Below are 20,535 nucleotides of genomic sequence, written 5' to 3'. Positions count from 1 at the left end.
TCTCAAAGTACAACCATGATTTTCATCCAATACAAAGTGAAATATACTGCGTTGTCATTTGGATGATCCCCAACATTTGCTCAAATGTTTCTATAGCTTTGTTAAGATACTTCATATATTGTTTGGGTTTTAAGGGGAAATCTTACTGATCATGAAAATGATTTTTGGTTTCTAGTGCAAATTAAAACTACTTTATTTTAGGTTGACTTCCTAATTAGGTAACAAACCAAATATATAACAGATACAAAATATATTAGAGATAGAATCACTTACTGTACTACGAATCTTGATTAGTTTTTCAAATGTAAATTAAATAAATAAGATAAATAAAAGTAAAATATAGAGAATTGAATAGAATTGGGGGATTTGAGGGGCTGGTAAGAGGAATTATTAAGAATTTGTTCGTTCTAATCACAGCTCCCTCAATATTAAATATAAAATATAAAATTGGTACTAATAATTCATGCGTGTACTCACACATATTAAAGCTTTGAGTGAATTATTATTAATTATCCATATGAAAAAATCAACGGTCTGATAACATATTCTCCAACCATTCATTTGAATTATCTTCAAAATAATCAAATCCTGTAGCTTGAAACTTTGCAATATTATCAAGAATCATTTCTTCAAAGTTAACTGGTGTGTCATTTGAGTTGGGGACTTCCACTGGCTTAAAAACTGTGTTCTTATCAACGTTACCTGAGATTTCAACTTCTGGTGTAGTTGATGCAGATGCACTACCTGAGCTTGAAAATGTAGGAGTCACATTAGTAGTTCTTGGAGTTGAATCATTTGATGAAGTGTTCGTTTGACTATCAGCTCTTGATTTTTCAAAATTTAGGGCTGCTTCATCCATTAATTTATCAAATTCAGGAATATCGATATCTTCAATGAAGTCTCCAATACTTTGCTGTTCCTCCAATAACTCTGGATCTGATTGAATTTGTACAGAGCGACCCTGAATCACAGTAGAATCTTCAGATACAACTCTTGATTCCAAAGCTTTTTGAGTCTTTGTTTTCTTTGCTGGTTTCGGCTTTGTAATTCTAAGTGTGTTTATAGTTCTTGTTTCAGAATTTGGTGATGTTGATGATTTTCTTGATCTTGAAACAGCATTATGACTTACAGATGGTTCTTCTTTGTCAGTTGGTAAAGCATAATCATAGCTATTATCAAGAACCAAAAGTTCACGATTCATTATTTGTTCGTCATCGTCCATATATTCAATTGTATCATTCCATCTACTATTCTTATGATTTTTCATCTGGTAAGCAATAGTTTCTTGATGAGCTAAGAAATGAATAGGGATAAATAAATTATCTGGTGTGACTATATGTTTCTGTGATTTTGAATTTGGTTTTGAAACTGATTGATTCACCGAAGGTACTGCATGATTTGGTTTGGTATCATGCTTTGAATGGAAATGTCTAAAATAAGCCTTGAAAGTATGATCATCCTTATCAAAAGCTTTCTTTTGATCAAACTCAAAAATTTCATTACAACCAACCCATCTATCATTCTCCCAATGTTGATGAGGACAAATAATTGCCAAATCATACATATTATTAAATTTTCTCAAACTTCTGCTAAATCCAACAAATGGTTGGGGCATAATTGAGCTTTTTAAAATCCCATGACAATCAGCTAAATGATGACAAAGTCCGGAAGAACCAGTATCATAAAATCCAAAGAATTTATTGGAATCAAGTTGACATAAGGTACCATCATCATTGACAACTTCAATCATATGTGGCTTGTATGTCATGGTTGGTGGTTCGAAAGGACAAAAAGGACAGAAACAATAAGTATTGTATTTCGGATACTTGTAAGGTTTAGCACCAACTTTGGAAGCTGTTTGTTTAAGTTGAAATATAATTCTTTTTGAGTTATAAAAACTATGAAGATCGGATTTCTCTGATAATTTTAATTGGGATTTGACAATGGATGGAAGAATGTTCTTGAATCCTGCTTCATATGCAGTGATGAACTGTCCAATGTCGCCTGTTTCACCAAATGGTGATGGTCTTATAGCACAAACTCTGGAAAAAATATCAGTCGAAGGAATCAATGGTGCTTTATCGTTCATTAATTGGAAAATAGCGGAAAAACGTTCTTTATTTGCCTTGATATAGGCTCTATGCTTTGGAGGTTGGTCTGGGTTCATTTTGATATATATTAATATTGTGATATTTAATAGTGCTGGAAATTTTGTTGTTAATTAGCAGTTATCAGAATATAAGTTATTATCAAAAGGTACTGAAGAAAGCAGAGGAAACAAATTGAAAATGAAAAAGATTATTGATACTTATATACATATCCTTCGAGTATAATGATGGTTGGTCTAATCGTTTTAACAGAGAAGTTTTACAATATAGCACTCATTTATTAACTTATTTTGTGCACACCTATAGAAAGAGCTATTTGAAAAATTTTCAATTAATTGAGCATTTTGATATCTAAATTTCAAATTGAACTTTATAAATTCAAGAGCAAGATTAATAAATACATCATATCAAATAACACATGCAAGATACTTGACTTATCAAGAGTTACATTATTGTGTATATAAGATTATTAACTTTGTTTTCAATTTTGAGCTAAGTCGACACCCTTGTAGCTCACTACTAATGTATGACAAGAAACATAGATTCCATGAAATCTAATTAGATTCTTTGGAAACAGACAATCCCAAGGTCGAAAATTTTTGGGTTGAAATTTTCAGGTACCAGCTTCTCGTTTAATTTTCGCCCCAAATAAACTTAATTTTAATCAATCACCCTGGTAACTGAAATTCCTCTCCATTTCAATACTCATATAATTTGTGAAACAAAGCATAAATGTGTCATAAATCATGAGTTAGTTTTGTGAGATATCATGAGTTTATAAACTGAGAATTTTCGGATTTAGACGGACAGTTGAATTATGTTGATAGATGGTGATTACATAATTGATTACTCATGTATATCGTGTTTTCGGCGCTTTCCCGAATAGGTAAGCGATTGTAAATTCAAAAAAGATGGAGATAACAATCTATTACGTATTGATATCAACATGAGTACTGATATGGATAAACACCAAGGGGGGAATAAGTTTACGAGATAGGAAATCAATGAGCTGAATGATAAGGGATAGGACCCTCTCTTGATCTACAATCAGCTGGTATAAATACAGCATCAAATCACCCATAATTTAAACTGTTCTTTACTACAAGGGTGACAAAAGGTTGCTGGTTTAGATCCATATAAAAAAGATGAGTTCAAGATCTATATCAAATGATTCCAAAAAGATTGATACATCAAGTGATAAAGATCAAGATATAACTACAGGTGAAGTCATAACTTCTTTCATCTCACCATTAAACAATACAAAAGATATAGAGAAGAATGCAGATGAAGCTCTTACGCTTGCCTTAGCAAATCAAGATAGACATATTGAACTTGACCCCAAAGCAACCAAAAGATTGATTAGAAAAGTTGATTTTTGTATCTTACCAATGATTGGGATTTTATATGCATGTCAATTTATGGATAAAATCACACATTCTTATGCTGCTGTTATGGGTCTCAAGATTGATTTAGGAATGAAAGGTGATATGTATGCATGGACTGCTACAATTTTTTGGCTTGGTTATTTAATATTTGAATTTCCTGCAAGTTATATGCTTCAAAAATTTCCCTTATCTAAAATGACTTCAATTTTTATATTTATTTGGGGTGTTATATTATGTTTACATGCTGTTCCAAATTATGCTGGATTTTTAACATTGAGATTTCTTTTAGGTGTTTTTGAAAGTTCAATTTCACCAGCAATGGTTATATTAACTAGTCAATGGTATCCTAAAGAATTACATTTCCAAAGAACTTGTTTTTGGTTTGCTTGTAATGGGATTGGTATTATGATGGGTGGTGCAATTGCTTATGGATGTGCTATAAATGCCGAATCATATCCATTTGAAGCATGGAAACTTTTATTCATTGTTACAGGTTTAATGACTATTGTTTTATCTTTCCTTTTCGCTTTACATATCCCTGATACACCGGCAAAAGCATGGTTCTTATCATCTGATGAAAAATTATTGATTGTGGAAATTATTAGAAATAATCAACAAGGTTTTGGTAATAAACATTTTAAAAAATATCAATTCATTGAAACCATGAAAGATCCATTAACTTGGATGTATTTTTGGTTTGCATTAATAAGTAATATACCAAATGGTTCATTAACAAATTTTGGTAGTATTTTATTATCAGAAGATTTTGGTTATGATGCTAAATCAAGTCTTTTAATGAATATGCCATGTGGTGCTGTTGAGTTTGTTGGATGTATTAGTATTTCAATGTTGGCTTATAAGATTAAAAGAACTTTTGTATCAATGTTTGCAATGGTTTTAGCATTATTGGCATCATGTCTTTTAGCATTTCCTGAGAATAATAATAATGCAAGATTAGCAGGTTATTATCTAGAGTATATTTTCCCATTATCTATGATGTGTGCATTGTCTTTAATTGCATCTAATACAGCGGGTCATACAAAGAAAATCACCACTACTGCAATATATTTCATTGGGTTATGTACTGGGAATCTTATTGGACCTCAAACTTTCACAGGGGCTCCTTATACAGGTGGGAAGATTGTCATTGTTGCTTGTAATGTTATAACTTTGATCATCATCATTATGACTTATTTTTATTATAAGTATTTGAATAAGAAGAAACAAGAGAATCTAGCAAAGATGAGTGAAGAAGAGTTGAAAGCTTTTGAAAATACAGAATTTGCTGATTTAACTGATAGAGAAAATCCAAATTTTAAATATAGTTTATAGATTATACACATATATGATACTTAACTTAGTGATATCAGTAGCTAAACTAAAGTCTTGATAGATCATATGTATGGGAAAATGATTTAAAAATGAGATTCAGCGGCAAAATAACTACAATGAGGTATAAACAAACAAGATTGGAAACATTTCATTAAATACACAATATCAATCTCTGATCTTGAAAGGGAATCAATTGCTCAATTATAATGTTGTTTCCTATATAAAATACAATTGTAACATTAATATAGCTCATTGCTTAATCTGATGAAGAATAAAACACATGAGCTTCAAATGGATTAATAAAAAAAAACTGAAAAAAATTCTGGATAATAATACTGGGTACAGAAATACGGAAACAACTATGACTTCTGGTTACCAATTTAACATTAAACTAGCTTTATACTTTTCTAGGATATGGTTTGGTGTATCAACTTTACAATTTATGTTATAGGTTGGAAGTATTACAAAGAAAGAAAAAAATGTTTAAAGATTTCGAGTTTTTTATATAGGAAAATATTCTGATGGCGCTTTTGGAAATTACAACTTTTACCAATTTGATTCCACAGCGGCTAATTTTAAAATGTTGACCATTAACCGCCATCATCAGAATTCTCTACAACAAAGATTTATATAGCTTAGAGTGATCTCTCAATGTTCTATTGATTCAATACTGTTACACTTTCTTTAGTTAATCACGGCGTTGTATATCATTAATTCCTTTGATTTGTTAATGGAGATCAAACTGGATCAACTAATTGACACAAATAATCATCGAATAAACAAGATCCTGATTCTAGTATCGAGATATGAGGATATTTCACAAGAATATAATATGAAATTGTGGACATCTAAAAAATCAAAGGGTCCTTGAAACCTGCATACAATTACGCTTTTCAAATGAGGTTGGATCTTCTATTCAATTGAACTTTAAATCACGAAAATTTTCGAAAATTTTTCATAGCAAAATAGATCACAGTTTGCCACTAGTTCTAAAGGCTTCAATATTATATTTCTTGAAATAATAAACTTCTGCGTCAAAGTATAAAGATTAATTTTAAGATTTGAAATTGATGATCTCTTTGTTTTCCAATTCTAAGCGAGATCATGGCGCCTGTGGGAACTTTTCTATTGACAAATCATGTAAGTAACTTGATCAGAGTATAGACAAACAAGTATCCATTATGTTTGATGTAAATACTAGTAAGCAATTGATTTGAGTCAGCTCATCATTGTGAAAGAAATCTTCTGAAGTAATACTAAATTAACTGCAAGTTCAAAAATCATCAACGCCATTCTCGAAAAAAAACAAAATTTGTGCAACAAAATCTTATTCTAATTTACGTACATTCTATTCACTTCTATTAAACAAGATATATTGTATCACCAAGTACAAGCAATTTCAATCTCCAATTTAAATTCAATGCTGTAATATTATTATTCACCAAGTGATTTACAACTCTTACAACCGTCCTTTCATGATGCTAATTGGTGACTTTATTTACACCATATATTGATCATTGTTCAAATTAAATGGTGGAGATTTGAGTAAACGTGATGGTTTATAGTTGGGAAAGGGGTTCATCGAAGCTTGGATAATGACAAATTAAATATCAAGGCGGATATTTTTAATCATTCAAGATGGTCAGATCTGGGGAGTTGAATAAATTATTGTGCAAACGTGTGTTTTAAGGAAACTATTACAAATTTATTATTTCAAGGTGATTTTTGTTTTCAAATATATATATATCATTTGTTTTTATCCAAAAACCCACATTTGAATAGATTATACTCAGAAAAATCATCAACAGAACTTCCAAGATGTGGATCTCATTAACATCAATCACAATCCTGATACAAGTTGCATTAGCCGCTTCATCATCTTATATTGTTCAATTATAAGAAGATAAATCACCAGATGATTTCTTTGCAGAATCAATTGCAAGTTTATTAAACATTGAAAAAAAAGAAGATAATACAGTGGAAATTGGGAAATTTAAAGCTATTATTACTGATATTCAAGATGATTTATTATCTCAATTGATTGATAATCCATCAGTTATTAATATTTTCCCTGATGTTGATGTTAAACTATTTGATAATGATCATCAATATCCAAAAGGTGTTATTAGAAAGTCTTTAGAATCTACTGATTCCTTTTCAAAATTTGTTAAAAGAGATGATATCACTGTTCAACAAAATGCACCAAGACATCTTTCAAGATTATCTAAAAGAGAAGGTATTTGGGATCAATCAGGTCCATATGAAGATCAATACGATTCTACAGGTGAAGGTGTTACCGCTTATGTCTTGGATACAGGTATTGCCACTACCAATAGAGATTTTGAAGGAAGAGCAAAATTTGGAGTTAGTTATGTTCTTTTCGGTATACCAGGTGATTTTAATGGTCATGGAACTCATGTTGCTGGTATTATTGGATCTAAAACTTATGGTGTTGCTAAAAAAGTTGATATTGTTGATGTTAAAATCTTGGGTGCATTAGGTTCAGGTTCTCTTTCAAGTATTATTAGAGGTATTGAATGGGCAAATAATGATCGTAAAAAGAAGAATGTTAAAGCAGTTGCTAATTTATCATTAGGTTCTAGTTTTAATAATGCTTTAAATCAAGCTGTGGATGCCGCTGTTGATGATGGACTTGTTATTGTTGTTGCTGCTGGTAATGAAAATCAAAATGTAAGTGGAACTTCACCAGCAAGTTCATCAAAAGCAATCACTGTAGGTGCATTAGATGATAGATCTGATACAATTGCATTATTTTCAAATTGGGGTCCTTCAGTTGATATTTTTGCACCAGGTGTTGCAGTCACTTCATTAAGTAATTCTATATTTGGTGGTACAAATACATTTTCAGGTACTTCACAAGCTTCACCTGTTGTTGCAGGATTAGTGGCAATTTTATTAGGAAAAGGTATTGAAGTTGCTGATATTAAAAATGAATTGATTAGATTATCAACCAAGAATGCTATTAGTGCTCCAACTTTTGAAAATAATGATGATTATTCTGATACTGTTAATAGAGTTGCTTATAATGGTGTTGTTGATTCACCTGATACTATTGAAAATCCATCAACTGCTGAACCAGATGAAAGTTTACGTCCTAGAACTGGATGGCCATTCCAATCATCTTTTAATGGTGCTTAAAGGGTTTAACTACCTTATCGCTGTTGCTAATAAACTCAAATTATACAATCTGCTCTTATAATATGATATGATCTATGAAAATACACATCATGGTACGAAATCTACTGTAGTTTAAATTAAAAGATCTTTAAAGATGAGAAGAACATGTATTTATGAGCGATAATCTTTCCTTTCTTTAGAAGATCATCTGTATTATAAATATTACTCTTCTAGGCTTGTGAGTACTCAAACCTGATACTTTTTGAAACTTCAATTGTTAATATAAACCAATTTAAGTGATCAAATAGTATCATGGTACTCTGTATCAAAGCAATACCAAAAAAACAAATTACCTAGGTATATGAAAGCTACAACTGAAGCAAAAAGCTAGTTGACTCAATATACTTGTATCTGATAGGAAACATCATACTTAGATTCACACACTGCATGAAGATATTATTAACGAGCTAGGGTGTAATATGTAAACATAAAGAACAAAACATGATCAGATTTGGGATTTCAAGTTCTTTAAATACAATTTTTGAAATGACGGCGGCTAATATCAGAAATTATTTCAATTAAGATTGGTTGGAGTAAAACTAAATATTCTGTTTGTGATATTTCTGATCACCAAATGTATAATGATCACTTTATGTAGTATTGACGTTCCTGATAGAATCATAGCGCTTATATAGTTACTACAAAATGTAATATTATAACAAGTATTTCAAAGTGGATCAGGTGTATTCATATATTTATGATTAATGATTATGGAAGGAAATCATCAGCTCTATAATATTATAATACTCTGTAATACTCAGGTAATCTCTATTTCATGTCCATAAACAAATGTTATATGGATCAGTTAAAGTTCCTATTCTTAATAATCTATCAAGTAGCTATAATTCCTAGATTCTTTTGACACAAAGTCGAATAGGTTTGTCATAGGGTCTGGCACGAAAACACAGTTATTTCTAGCATGCAATTAAAGTATTTCATGAATCCATTAATTAAGTTCTTGAACCATTTTTTGATTATAGCTTAATAATCTATTGTAGAAGAAGGAAGAACAAATTGTAAAGTTATTTTTATTTATTATTGATGGCGCCTAATATTTCATTAATTGTTATATTTCATGTACACAAAACCAAAAATCAAGACCAATATAAGTTATGAATTCAAGTGACGTTAGTTTGCAGGGGATTTTAGATATACCGCTGAATGAATTATATAAGATGTTCAATTTATTGAATTTGTAATATACCAATTATTACAGGGCGGTCAACTATTACCATGTTAAAGCATGGAAGCAAAGATTTCATGAATTGGGCCAATATAGCTTCATCCTATTTCTTTCACATCTACACGTTTACTTAACTATCCCGTTGAATTTATATTGGTGTACTATAGAAGTATACTGTATCTTGGATTTCGATCAATTGGGAAACTAGCGAGGGGTTGGCGCATTGAAAAAAATCACTTGAGTGGTTAAATATCAACATTATAAATTTAATCAGTTTGTTGTCTATTCAGTTAACCATGGACCCTGCATTAGATAAGATCAATCAAAAATCAACACATTGATGATAGTATGTTCAAACTTCAGCATACTCAACACATCTATTGAATTGTGATCAGCTGTACCACCATATAATAAGCCATCAATCCAACATGTACTATGGAAAGTCAATTGTATTCCTTTTCTTCCCAGACTCCACATGTTTTACTTGGTATATTTATAAACTCTTGGTAATATTTATAAGACAGTACACACTTGTTACGTAATCACAGCGGCTATTATCAAAAACAAATTATTAGGGGGTAAATTTTAATAGACAAGAGAAAGAAAAGAAGTTACTTGAACTTATTGATATGGATCTACAATATATCCTTAAAAGAAGAAACCTAGAGTAATAAGAGCGCTCTCATCTCATTGGGAAATGAAGTATTTAGATCGGTAAAGCATTTTTGTGGGTTTGATCAGGTTTTCAAGCGCCGTTACTATTGTTTTATTACCATCACCATTATGCACAGTAATCGAAACGAATATCCACACGAGGTTGATCAATTAATTCAAGCAGCCACTATTTGAGATACTTATGAGAATCACAATGGTACTGGATATTGTTTTTTTGGGAAATCAATGACCCACATGTACTGACCTATTGAATGCCTTACTTCATATTCGTTCCAGGTATAAAAAGCCATTAGAATATCTAGATCTACAATGTCATTGTTTTGAAGCTTTGAGACCCATAACACAAAGTATAATATATCTCTTCGCTATACTATGAGATTACCAACTGTTGTTCTACACTTATTATTTGCTGCTATAATTGCCGCTTTACCAATCAAATATGATACCAAAAAAAATGTTATCTTTTTAGTTTCTGATGGGTTAGGTCAAACAGGTATCACTGCTGCTAGACAATTTAAACAAACTAGAGACAATTTAACTAATGAAGAAGCACTTTTATTCTTGGAAAATTATCAAGTTGGCTCTGTTAGAACTAAATCTGCTTCTCAATTAATCACAGATTCTGCTGCTGCTGGTACTGCTTTTGCCGCTGGTCATAAAACTTATAATGGTGCTATCTCTGTTGATGCAGATGGTAAACCAATTGGAACTTTTTATGAAGGTGCTAAATTGAAAAATTATAAAACTGGTATTGTCTCCACTACATTTGTTCAAGATGCAACCATTTGTACACCAAATACTCATGTTAAGACAAGACGTTCATTAGATTTAGTCGCGGAACAACAATTAGGTTATGGTCATCCTTTAGGTCAAGTTATTGATATTGTCATTGGTGGTGGTCGTCAAAACTTGCATGGTTCTGAACAAACCCAATATGGTACCAAAGGTACAAGAAAAGATGGTGTTGATTTGATTGCTAAAGCTCAAGAAGATGGTTGGACTTATATTGGTAATAGATCTGATTTTGATTCTTATAATTTAGGTAATGAAGCTGTACCAAAATTACCATTATTAGGGATTTTCGGTGAAAGTAGTTTACCTTATGAAATTGATAGAAATCCTGAAGAAGTTCCAAGTTTAAGGGAAACTGCATTATTAGCTTTAAATACTTTAATTGAAGCTACAGAAGATCAAGATGAAGGTTTTGTTTTATTATTAGAAGGTGCAAGAATTGATCATGCAGGCCATGCAAATGATCCAGTTACTCATGCAAGAGATACTATTGAATTTGATGAAACTTTTAAAGCAGTTATTGATAGAGTTTCTTCATTAGATACTGAAACCATTGTTGTTTCTACTTCAGATCATGAAACTGGTGGTTATGGATTAGGTATTGGTGATGTTTATGATTATTATCCTGAAAATTTATTAAATGCTACAATTTCTACAGAACAAGCTGTTAAATTATTAGATGCTTATGAAGGAGATGATAAACCTTCATATTTGAAAAATGAAATCTTGGCTAATCAATTAAAATTAACAAACGTTACAGATGATGAAATTAATCAATTAATTGAATCTGATCAAACTCAAGTTGATATTGCTACAATTATTTCAAATCAAGCAGGTGTTGGTTGGAACACCGTGGCACATTCTGCTCTTGATGTCCCAATTTTTGCATGGGCAAATACTAAAGAAGCTTATAATGAAATTTTAGCAAATCTAGGTTCATCTGTGGAAAATACTGAAATTCCAAGATTTTTCGCAAAATTTATTGGTGTTGATTTAGATGAAGTTACTGAAAAAATTCAAGAGATTAAAACTGAACCTGATAACTGATCAAAACAACTCATAATCATTATTGTAATGATCCTTTTTCAATTCTTTTCACGTTATAGGGATATATTCACTTCTTTTTATCTCAAATTCTTTGGTTTGATTTATTGATCAACCACTTTTTTATACCATTTTTTATATATAGATGACTTTGGTTTGAATTTAATGTATAATTGATATATACATCTTGAACTACCATTGGTGCAATTGTACTTTTACTTCTTTGATCTTGCGTTGGCAGAGTAAGTATCTGACTAGCCTCTATTTCAAACTGGCAAGATCTATTCACTATACACTGCTATTCACCATCCCAAATGTTTAGAATGTATTAGGTGTTATCGCATATTAGCACTTATATAATACATGTCATAGATCACCTCAACTATATGAATATTGTGTTAAACTCAATTGATAATCAAATATATCTTCATCATGCATGACCTCATAAGTTTGACACATTCAATTGAACAATACTAAAATTTAATCTGACGTTAATCTTCTCGGTGCTTGTTCCCAATTAGGCAATGATCCGGAATGATTTTGGTGATAACGAGATAATCTAACGTTCTTTATTGTTAAAGTATACGTTAAGCTAATTGTAGTGTTCTCAGCTTGACCTGATGATCATTAACAGGTCATAATGATGGAAAAAGTATATAAGGAAGCGTTATTGTCCTAGTATTTATTGAAAAATCATGATTACTTGAGTTCAAATCACAGAAGACTTAACAAAGATGCATTTCAAGTTTTTGATTCCAATTACACTGGCTACAATATTAGCTTTCAAGGGTGCAGTACAATTTGCACCTGTTCCACAGAATGTTTCTCAAAGTATTATCGGTGAAAATACTCCAGCTGTTAGCAATGCTAGTACAATTTCAAATCAGACAATTGAGGAAACAGCTGCACCTGTTAGTTCGTTGTTGGATGATGAAAACTCTCATGATATCGATACTGTTGAAAAAGATAACAGCGACACTAAAAAGACAAAAAAAAAATCAAAAGGTATGAACGGTTTTATAATATTTTGCATAGCTTTCCCAGTTTCTGCTATTGGTATCGGACTCTATGTTTGTTTTATTGCTTTATCAAAAAAAATATGCCAGAAAGCAGTATAAGAATTTTTTTGAAATGACCAAGTACATCGAAGGAAATGTCAAGGAAAAGGGACAATCATGGTTTACTTAATTAAAAAGAGTTATCTTCAATTGGAAAACTTTAGGTATTCTCATTATTGGCTTTCCTTATATACCGTGAGTATTAACTCAAAAGATTAATCATTAGATGCATTTTCCAGAATTACTAACTTTTCAATAATATCTGCAGAATTGGTATACTTTATGTTTTAGAATATTTTTTCCGTTCTTTGGCGTTGTTGATAATTAATTTCATTTATTATTTAATTGTTTGGCCAATTAAGGCATTCTTTAACTTGTGCTTTGTTAAACGATTCTTCGCTACACTTGCAACTCCATTCATAATCAAAGAATACCCACCACGTCATGAGTCAAACAATGGAAACAACTCCAATGAAAAAGCTATAGTTAATTGTTCAGGTGAAGAAGAAGGTACCACTGTCAAAAGATCACAAGTTGAACAATATATGTTTGATGAAAGAAAGTTACACGAAATAGCAAATAGTGTTTTTTCACCAGAGCTCCAATGTTGTGCAGAGTTTATTCGAGATGATTTATATGCAGCACACCCAGAACATTTGTTGAGGCTACACCCATGTTCTATCTGTCTTGAGCACTTTCTTTATGAAGACATTTTGCTGTTATTACCTTGTGATCATGTTATCCATCTTGATTGTTTACATGATTTTAAAAGAGCTTCATTAACACCAAATTCAAATCAAGTTGCTATGGTTAGATGTCCTACATGTCAATTGAATCTTGTCAGGTTGTATCAATATTATATTGACCATGGTTTGGACTTCAAAGAGGTTAAGTTTGACAATAGAGCATGAATAAATTGAACACTCTTCCGTTATATTTGATCATTCTCCCTTAACACTAGTTACATTTTTATTGAACAAACATCTTTGTAAACCAGTTTATATTTGATCTTTTCATTAATACTAAAGTTCTGAATTGACTTTATATAATATTCGTAGTCCAGAAACTTGATATATGCTTTTTATTCGTGCATAATAGGCTTTGATACTATACTACATCTCCACAATTTCTTAAAAAACATATCTAACACAGAGAGCCGAATTCAGCTTCTATGAAAACTTCATTAATGATAAACACATTAAAAAAACAATGTTGCCATAACAAGATCCTAAAGACCTGTATATGACCAGCTTTTGAGAGAAACAAATGTGAAAAAAAAATGCACTCTATCGTACATAATTCATCATTCAAGTTAAGAAAGGATGAAAAGAAAAAAAGAAACATGTCCATAAAATAAAATTCAATAAAAGAATAAAAAAACATCACATGGGTATATATGATAAATGAAATGAATAAATTGTTGTTTAAGGAATGATTTAAAAATGGGTATCACCGGTGATTAGATCATAACAATAAGGCAAAAGAAGTTGCTAGTAAGGTAATAAACCAGCTACCACTTAATTTGTAACCAGCAGCATCATAGGTTGAAACTGAAGCTGCACCATCACCACCGGTAGAAGTAGATTGCCCATCAGCTGGGTTTGAACCAGCATCACCACTTTGTTGAGCATCTGGAGCTGAACCATCACCACCTGAAGAATCTGAGCCTGAGCCTGGAGCACCTGAAGCTTCTGATCCTGGAGCACCTGCAGTACCTGAAGCTTCTGAACCTGAACCTTGAGCACCTGTGGCATCTGAACCTGGAGCAGCACCAGTTGGGTTACCTTGAGCATCAGTGCCAGTAGCACCTTGACCTGGAGCACCTGAGTCTGATCCCGATCCTGGAGCACCTGGAGCGGTGGTTGGATTACCTTGGGCATCTGTACCTGTTGATGGTTGACCTGGAGCTGGAGCATCGGTACCAGTAGCACCTGGAGCACCACCTGTTGGGTTACCTTGAGCATCTGTGCCAGTAGCGCCTGGAGCACCACCTGTTGGGTTACCTTGAGCATCTGTACCTGGAGTATCACCTTGACCTGAATCTCCTGAACCTCCTGAACCTGAATCTGGAGCACCTGGAGCAGTAGTTGGATTACCTTGAGCATCTGTACCTGTTGATGGTTGACCTGGTTGTGGAGCTGGAGCAGCAGTTGGTTGATCTGGTTGAGGAGCTGGAGCATCTGTAGCAGTTGGTTGATCTGGTTGAGGAGCTGGAGCATCTGTAGCAGTTGGTTGAGGAGCTGGACCTGGGCCTTCAGTTGAAGTAATAGTGGTGGTGATTGGACAATAAGTTGTGTAAGAGGTAACAACACCATCTTTTGTTTCTGTTGTAACAGTCAAACCTGTAGTGATTGGAATTTCAGTACAACCATTATCAGCACATGAAGTTGTAGTAATCACAGTGGTTGAATCATCTTCTTTGGTTGAAGTTGAAGTGATGATAGTACCTGATGAGTCTGGAGCTTCTGATGAGCTGGTAATACCTGAAGATCCTGATGGTTCAACGGATGAGGATGGTTCATCAGAGGAAGAAGGTTCAATAGATGAGGAAGGATCAACAGATGAGGAAGGATCAACAGATGAGGAAGGATCAACAGATGAGGAAGGATCAACAGATGAGGAAGGATCAACAGATGATGATGGTTCAATAGATGATGATGGTTCAATTGAAGAACTGAAGGAGCTTGGCTCAGCTGAAGATGAAGGTTCTGGAGCATCTGGATCAATGGTAAAGCCTAAATTGTATGTGGAATATGTATCTCTCTTAACAAGTTTCTTGAAATTCTCAGGTTCATTATCTTGATTGATGACTGTTAATTCAACATTAAGTGTGTATGGGCCATCACCGACAGCAGTACCAACAACAATATAAATGAAACCATCTTCTGGAACAGCAGTTGTACCACTTGAAGTAAATGAAGTTTCACCAACAGTTTGTTCAAGACCGCCATATGGTCTACCATCTTCATAGGTAGCATCAACATAGTTGAAAGTGTATTGTTCACCATCGGTTTTACCAGCTAAACGAACTTCAGTCCATGAAGTTAATTCTTTTGGAATAACGATTTGCCATTTTGGTTGACTATCTTCTAAGCTACCTGTAATGTATGGAACTGCAGTGGAAGAAGGTTGAGATGTTGATGAGCTTGATAGTTCAGAAGATGAGCTTGGTAATTCAGATGATGAACTTGGTAATTCAGATGATGAACTTTGAGCAGGAACATTACAACTGAGCATAAAACCAATCAATTCTTCACATTCCCAGTTGATACTAGCTGTTTGAATTGAAGCTGCAACACTAGCTTCATCTTGGGAATCACCGGCAATCCAGATCAAATAATCATCTTCATTAGAATCAAAGCCTTGTTGGAAAACAGCAGCGGCGAAGAGACCGTTACATAATGGTGGAATAATACTGTCCAAATCTTGATCGAATGGAACATCAATTCCAAAAGTAAGGACGAAAGTACCGTCATGCAAATTGACTTTACCACTTTTGAGTGTAGCATCACGATATTGATCAAGTCTAAAGGATGCAGCATATAATGGGTTTGAAAATTTGAAGAACCAAGTTGCTTGGAAAGAACGTCTACCATTTAATAACCCTTCTTCATTTGGATCAACACTAACAGTATAAGCATATTCATAGGTTTTACCATTTTGGAAAGCACCATTACCTTGAGTTGTAGTACATTCAGTATCACCATCACCTGGAGCATTGAGTTCGGTGGACACGGTTTCAACTGGACCTGGTGGTGTTGTTGATGTTGATGTTGATGTTGTTTCTGGTTCTGGTTCTGGTTCTGGTTCTGGTTCTGGTTCTGGTTCTGGCTCTGGTTCTGGTTCTGGCTCTGGTTCCGGTTCTGGATCATCATTATCATTATCATCACCGTTGTCAGGATCATCATTGTCAGGATCCTCATCACCGATCGGTTGAGTAGTAGAGATTCAGCAGCAACAGCAACTTCAGTTGATTGAGTAGCAGCAGGAGCAGAAGTGACACTTAAAGCATTTTCAGAAGAGCTTTGGGTATTGACCAAGCTCAAAGCTGAACATAATGTTAACGCGATACGAGACAACCTCATATTAATCTTTCCTTTGTAAAAAATTAACGAGTGTCAAGTTTGATTAAACGATTGAATTTAATTCTTTTTCTTGATCAATCTTCAGTTCAGTTTAAATGGGATATAATCTCTTCTTATACTTTTGGAGGATAGTACAACTTTGTACAATCACATAATCAAATGTATTCTAAGAGGTTTAGACACAATACATATAGGTGATACTTCTGGTTCGAAATAATAAGAAATAAGCATATAAGACACAATGTTTAGCAATTTTCAATTTCCTAAAATAAGAAACAAGTGATTCATTCTAACTGATCAATTGATTTGAGTAACATAACGACCTTGATAATATAGACACCCGCCACCAAATCTGAAATTAATTTCTATTCAGACATTTGTCTAAACAAGAAAGTACGTTAATGACGAAGAGGCTAATTTAAACTAAATCTTCAAATTCACCCATTTGAGGTCTTATATCTATAATAAACAAACAATATATCAGATTTCTTGAGTTCAACCGAGACACTGGATCCTTATGACTTGGTTGATAATAGAGACCATCAAGATTTACCCCCAGAGTTCTTTGTATAATAGTATCAGAGCTCATTAACAATATAATCACCAAGGCAAAATGTAAGGTGCGTTGAACATGCCTAATCAACCATGGACCATCAGTGGAGATGAGCAATCCCATGATTGAATTGGAAGTGGGAATCCCCAAAGGGTCCCGTAGCATCAATCACCAGCAACACTTGTATGCATATAATACAGTACTTGATTCAAATGAGAAACAAAATCCTCTCCATCGAGTAAAGTTATCAATTTATGGATGGCAAAGTGTCTAACATTTCAAACAAAATGATGGAAAACAAAACAACTTTTAAACAAAAAAATTGGTAAGCGCGAAATAATAGAAAAAGTTCACCAAAAAAGGATTCTTTCCACTCTTGTCATTGTCACAACCGAAGAAGAGTAGGATTAGGATTCAGGAGGAGGGCTATTACCCAATGGAGCAAACAAATAGGGTGCACTTCGTGTACTAAGTAGTATGTGCTGTGAAGACTACTTTTGGAACTGCTCCGTTGACGATCATCAAGACACTGAAATTCTGAATGTTCATGGGGTCTTCGATTTATGAACGAGTGGAACAAATTTAGCACCACACACTTATCTAATAAACAAAAATGTCCTTATAAGGTGACTTCCTTTTAAAGAACCCCCTGATTGATATTGTCTATTCACAACCATGTTATTCTAGAATTGTGGGAGAATAATTATAGAATCCCAATCGGTCAAGATAAATATGAAAGTGAAGTTATTATGATCCTTGTATCCAGGGTAAAAGTTAAAACACATAGTATCTGAGCTATATGGATCTTTTATCAAGAGAAGTAAGTATCCTTTAGTGTTTGAATTGTGGTTCGAGCTGAAGAAAAGAACCTAATTTATAATAAATTGAATATATAGAAGTTGAAATTAATGCGTCGGAAATACAAGGCTTCGATTACACATGATAAAAACAGTACTAGTAATGGGTCACTACTGATTGAGCCTGTGAAAAGCATCAATATTAATTATCAGAACATGCTTAATTTGAAGTGGAGTGATCACCAAATGTAGAACCTGTAAGTTCCTAAATGCATTGTCGGTTGAATAACATATTATTTGTTAATAAGGAAGTCTAGTATTAAGTTATAAAGACTTAAACGAGTATGTCTGTGAAGTAGAATGTGCTTTAAGTGCTTTGGTAAGTTTTTTTCTCATATAAAAATATTTTTGAGAAGAATCAACGATAATGTAGATAGATAAATCGAAATCGCGCATTATTCAGATACTAAAATTTGGAATCCAACGTGCCACTACAATCAGATTATAGAGCAAAAATATGAATATTTTCGCTTGCTAATCATTAAGTAACGTTTCTTATAGCATTAGGGTGATTGTAATATTCTCCTCGAGCTTACCAAAGAAAAATGGCTCTTTTTTTCAGGAGCTCATTGATCGATTACTTTTAGAAATTGAGAAGATTAAATCTCAAAATCACAACATTTGTGAGCAAATTCGACAAATAAATGAAGCATAAACTCTGGGAATTTGAAATGAGTTTGTCTTCTTCTCAACTTGATCTAGTAACTCAATACAAGCTTGATTCACTCCCTTCAAACTGCAAATAACTAGTCAACATAAATTACAAACCATTTTCATACTGAATTAGACAAAATGACAAACGAAATATTACCAATTACTGAAGAGCTTTTGAGCAGTTATAGGTTGAGTCCTGATTTTAATAACTATAAAGACCCAGTACTTAGATCAAATCATTTGCCAATAATTGGTTTTGACAATGAAGAAATCTTAAGAAACCATAATACCGTTCCTGCTTTAAATGAACTACCACAAACTATCGTTGGGTATACCGGAAATCATGATGCCAAATATAGTAATAGCATTATCATCGGAGTTGGATATATTATTATAGCTATTATCTTCTATTATGAGTTTATTTTTTAGTACTCTCTTGGGTATGAGCTTATCATCTGATGCTAGTTACTTTTCTGTGGATTGGTATAAAATTTTATATGCATGATAATATTGATATTGATCGGCTGATTGGTTACTTTGTTTAATATGTGTTAATTATCAATTGAAGGGATAAATTGAAATGTAGTATGGCTTTCGCTAAATACGAGTTAATGTGGAAGTAAAGCTGTGTATTTCTGTGATCATATACTTTAGTAATATAATATCAAAGCTATCCTACTCTTCAATATATAGTCATTTCTTCTCTAATTTTTCGACACTTCAGTATCCGCATGAGCCTTCACACGAATTGAGCTTTTAAATATCATCACCAAATGAAATTCACTAGCTATACACCTAACTAATAGCTTTTCAATGCAACACCTTTTTCTCTGTGGATATTGTTTCCTGGGGTACTCAGTTGTGTCAATTGTGCGCGAAATTTATTGTTCTCGGCCGAAATCCATCCATGACATATACAGAAACTATAGTCATCAATACTGCCATAAATATAGCCATTAAGCACTCAAATAATATACAATATCTAATATTTGAAGCAGAAAATCACTCCCCTTGTCTGTTTTTGCTCGAATTCAAATTATAAATTTTGGTATTTTTAGGACTTTCTAGCAATTTGGAAAGTGTAAGAAATATTTTGAGGCTGATCATATTTTTTTGAAGATCAAAAATGTAATTTTCAAAACATCTTTAATTCTTTCAAAATCAACATAGACTAATATAGAAATACCGTTAAACTTTGATAGTACTCTTTTAAAAGTGTTTTAGTACTTTTTGTTACCTATAGAGAGATTTGAAAGCTCTTTGATTATGTAATCATATAATTAATTTTATCATATATATATTATAATTTATAATTCAAATAATATATGTCTAAGCACTATACAGCACACAAGAGATTCATAAGATCATCAGTACCAGTGGTAATAAAGTAATAAAATTATAAGAAATTCAATGACTCTATATTTATATATAGGCCGGTTGCTTGTACTGCAGCATTATTGATCATTTGGTGGATCAAAGTGGTACTGTGTACATCCTCATCCGATATTTGTGTAATCTTAGCTAGTTTCAACAGAAGTTTTGGGCATATATATATAGCGACGTGTTCGAGAGTGACCCTAAAATCATAATTTTTTCGGTAACCCTTAAGCT

General features: G+C 32.7%; 7 protein-coding genes across 7 annotated transcripts; 5 read left to right on the top strand and 2 right to left on the bottom strand.

Moving 5' to 3' along the window:
- Positions 1-526: 526 nt before the first annotated feature.
- Positions 527-2,167, bottom strand: BN7_236 (uncharacterized protein; the record flags this gene model as incomplete). The annotated part of the gene is made up of 1 exon (XM_011279166.1): positions 527-2,167. One exon carries the CDS (start codon positions 2,165-2,167, stop codon positions 527-529), a length of 1,641 nt encoding a protein of 546 aa, XP_011277468.1.
- Positions 2,168-3,253: 1,086 nt separating this feature from the next.
- Positions 3,254-4,825, top strand: BN7_235 (uncharacterized protein; the record flags this gene model as incomplete). Its single annotated transcript, XM_011279165.1, has 1 exon — positions 3,254-4,825. One exon carries the CDS (start codon positions 3,254-3,256, stop codon positions 4,823-4,825), a length of 1,572 nt encoding a protein of 523 aa, XP_011277467.1.
- Positions 4,826-6,006: 1,181 nt separating this feature from the next.
- On the top strand, positions 6,007-7,984 carry BN7_234 (S8 family peptidase; the record flags this gene model as incomplete). Its single annotated transcript, XM_011279164.1, has 2 exons — positions 6,007-6,025; positions 6,726-7,984. 2 exons carry the CDS (start codon positions 6,007-6,009, stop codon positions 7,982-7,984), a joined length of 1,278 nt encoding a protein of 425 aa, XP_011277466.1.
- Positions 7,985-10,253: 2,269 nt separating this feature from the next.
- ALP1 (alkaline phosphatase) lies at positions 10,254-11,720 on the top strand (the record flags this gene model as incomplete). The annotated part of the gene is made up of 1 exon (XM_011279163.1): positions 10,254-11,720. One exon carries the CDS (start codon positions 10,254-10,256, stop codon positions 11,718-11,720), a length of 1,467 nt encoding a protein of 488 aa, XP_011277465.1.
- A 731-nt stretch (positions 11,721-12,451) lies between these two features.
- Positions 12,452-13,686, top strand: BN7_232 (RING finger protein; the record flags this gene model as incomplete). The annotated part of the gene is made up of 2 exons (XM_011279162.1): positions 12,452-12,773; positions 13,067-13,686. 2 exons carry the CDS (start codon positions 12,452-12,454, stop codon positions 13,684-13,686), a joined length of 942 nt encoding a protein of 313 aa, XP_011277464.1.
- A 553-nt stretch (positions 13,687-14,239) lies between these two features.
- On the bottom strand, positions 14,240-17,578 carry BN7_231 (Ribosome-binding protein 1; the record flags this gene model as incomplete). Its single annotated transcript, XM_011279161.1, has 2 exons — positions 14,240-16,693; positions 17,414-17,578. 2 exons carry the CDS (start codon positions 17,576-17,578, stop codon positions 14,240-14,242), a joined length of 2,619 nt encoding a protein of 872 aa, XP_011277463.1.
- A 1,484-nt stretch (positions 17,579-19,062) lies between these two features.
- Positions 19,063-19,353, top strand: BN7_230 (uncharacterized protein; the record flags this gene model as incomplete). The annotated part of the gene is made up of 1 exon (XM_011279160.1): positions 19,063-19,353. The coding sequence occupies one exon, from the start codon at positions 19,063-19,065 to the stop codon at positions 19,351-19,353; it is 291 nt and encodes a 96-aa protein (XP_011277462.1).
- Positions 19,354-20,535: the final 1,182 nt, after the last annotated feature.

The sequence above is a fragment of the Wickerhamomyces ciferrii genome, contig 00003 (genome assembly GCF_000313485.1).
Source record: "Wickerhamomyces ciferrii WGS project CAIF00000000 data, strain NRRL Y-1031 F-60-10, contig 00003, whole genome shotgun sequence".
NCBI lineage: Eukaryota > Fungi > Ascomycota > Saccharomycetes > Phaffomycetales > Wickerhamomycetaceae > Hansenula > Hansenula ciferrii.
This window is presented reverse-complemented; position numbering and strand designations above follow the sequence as displayed.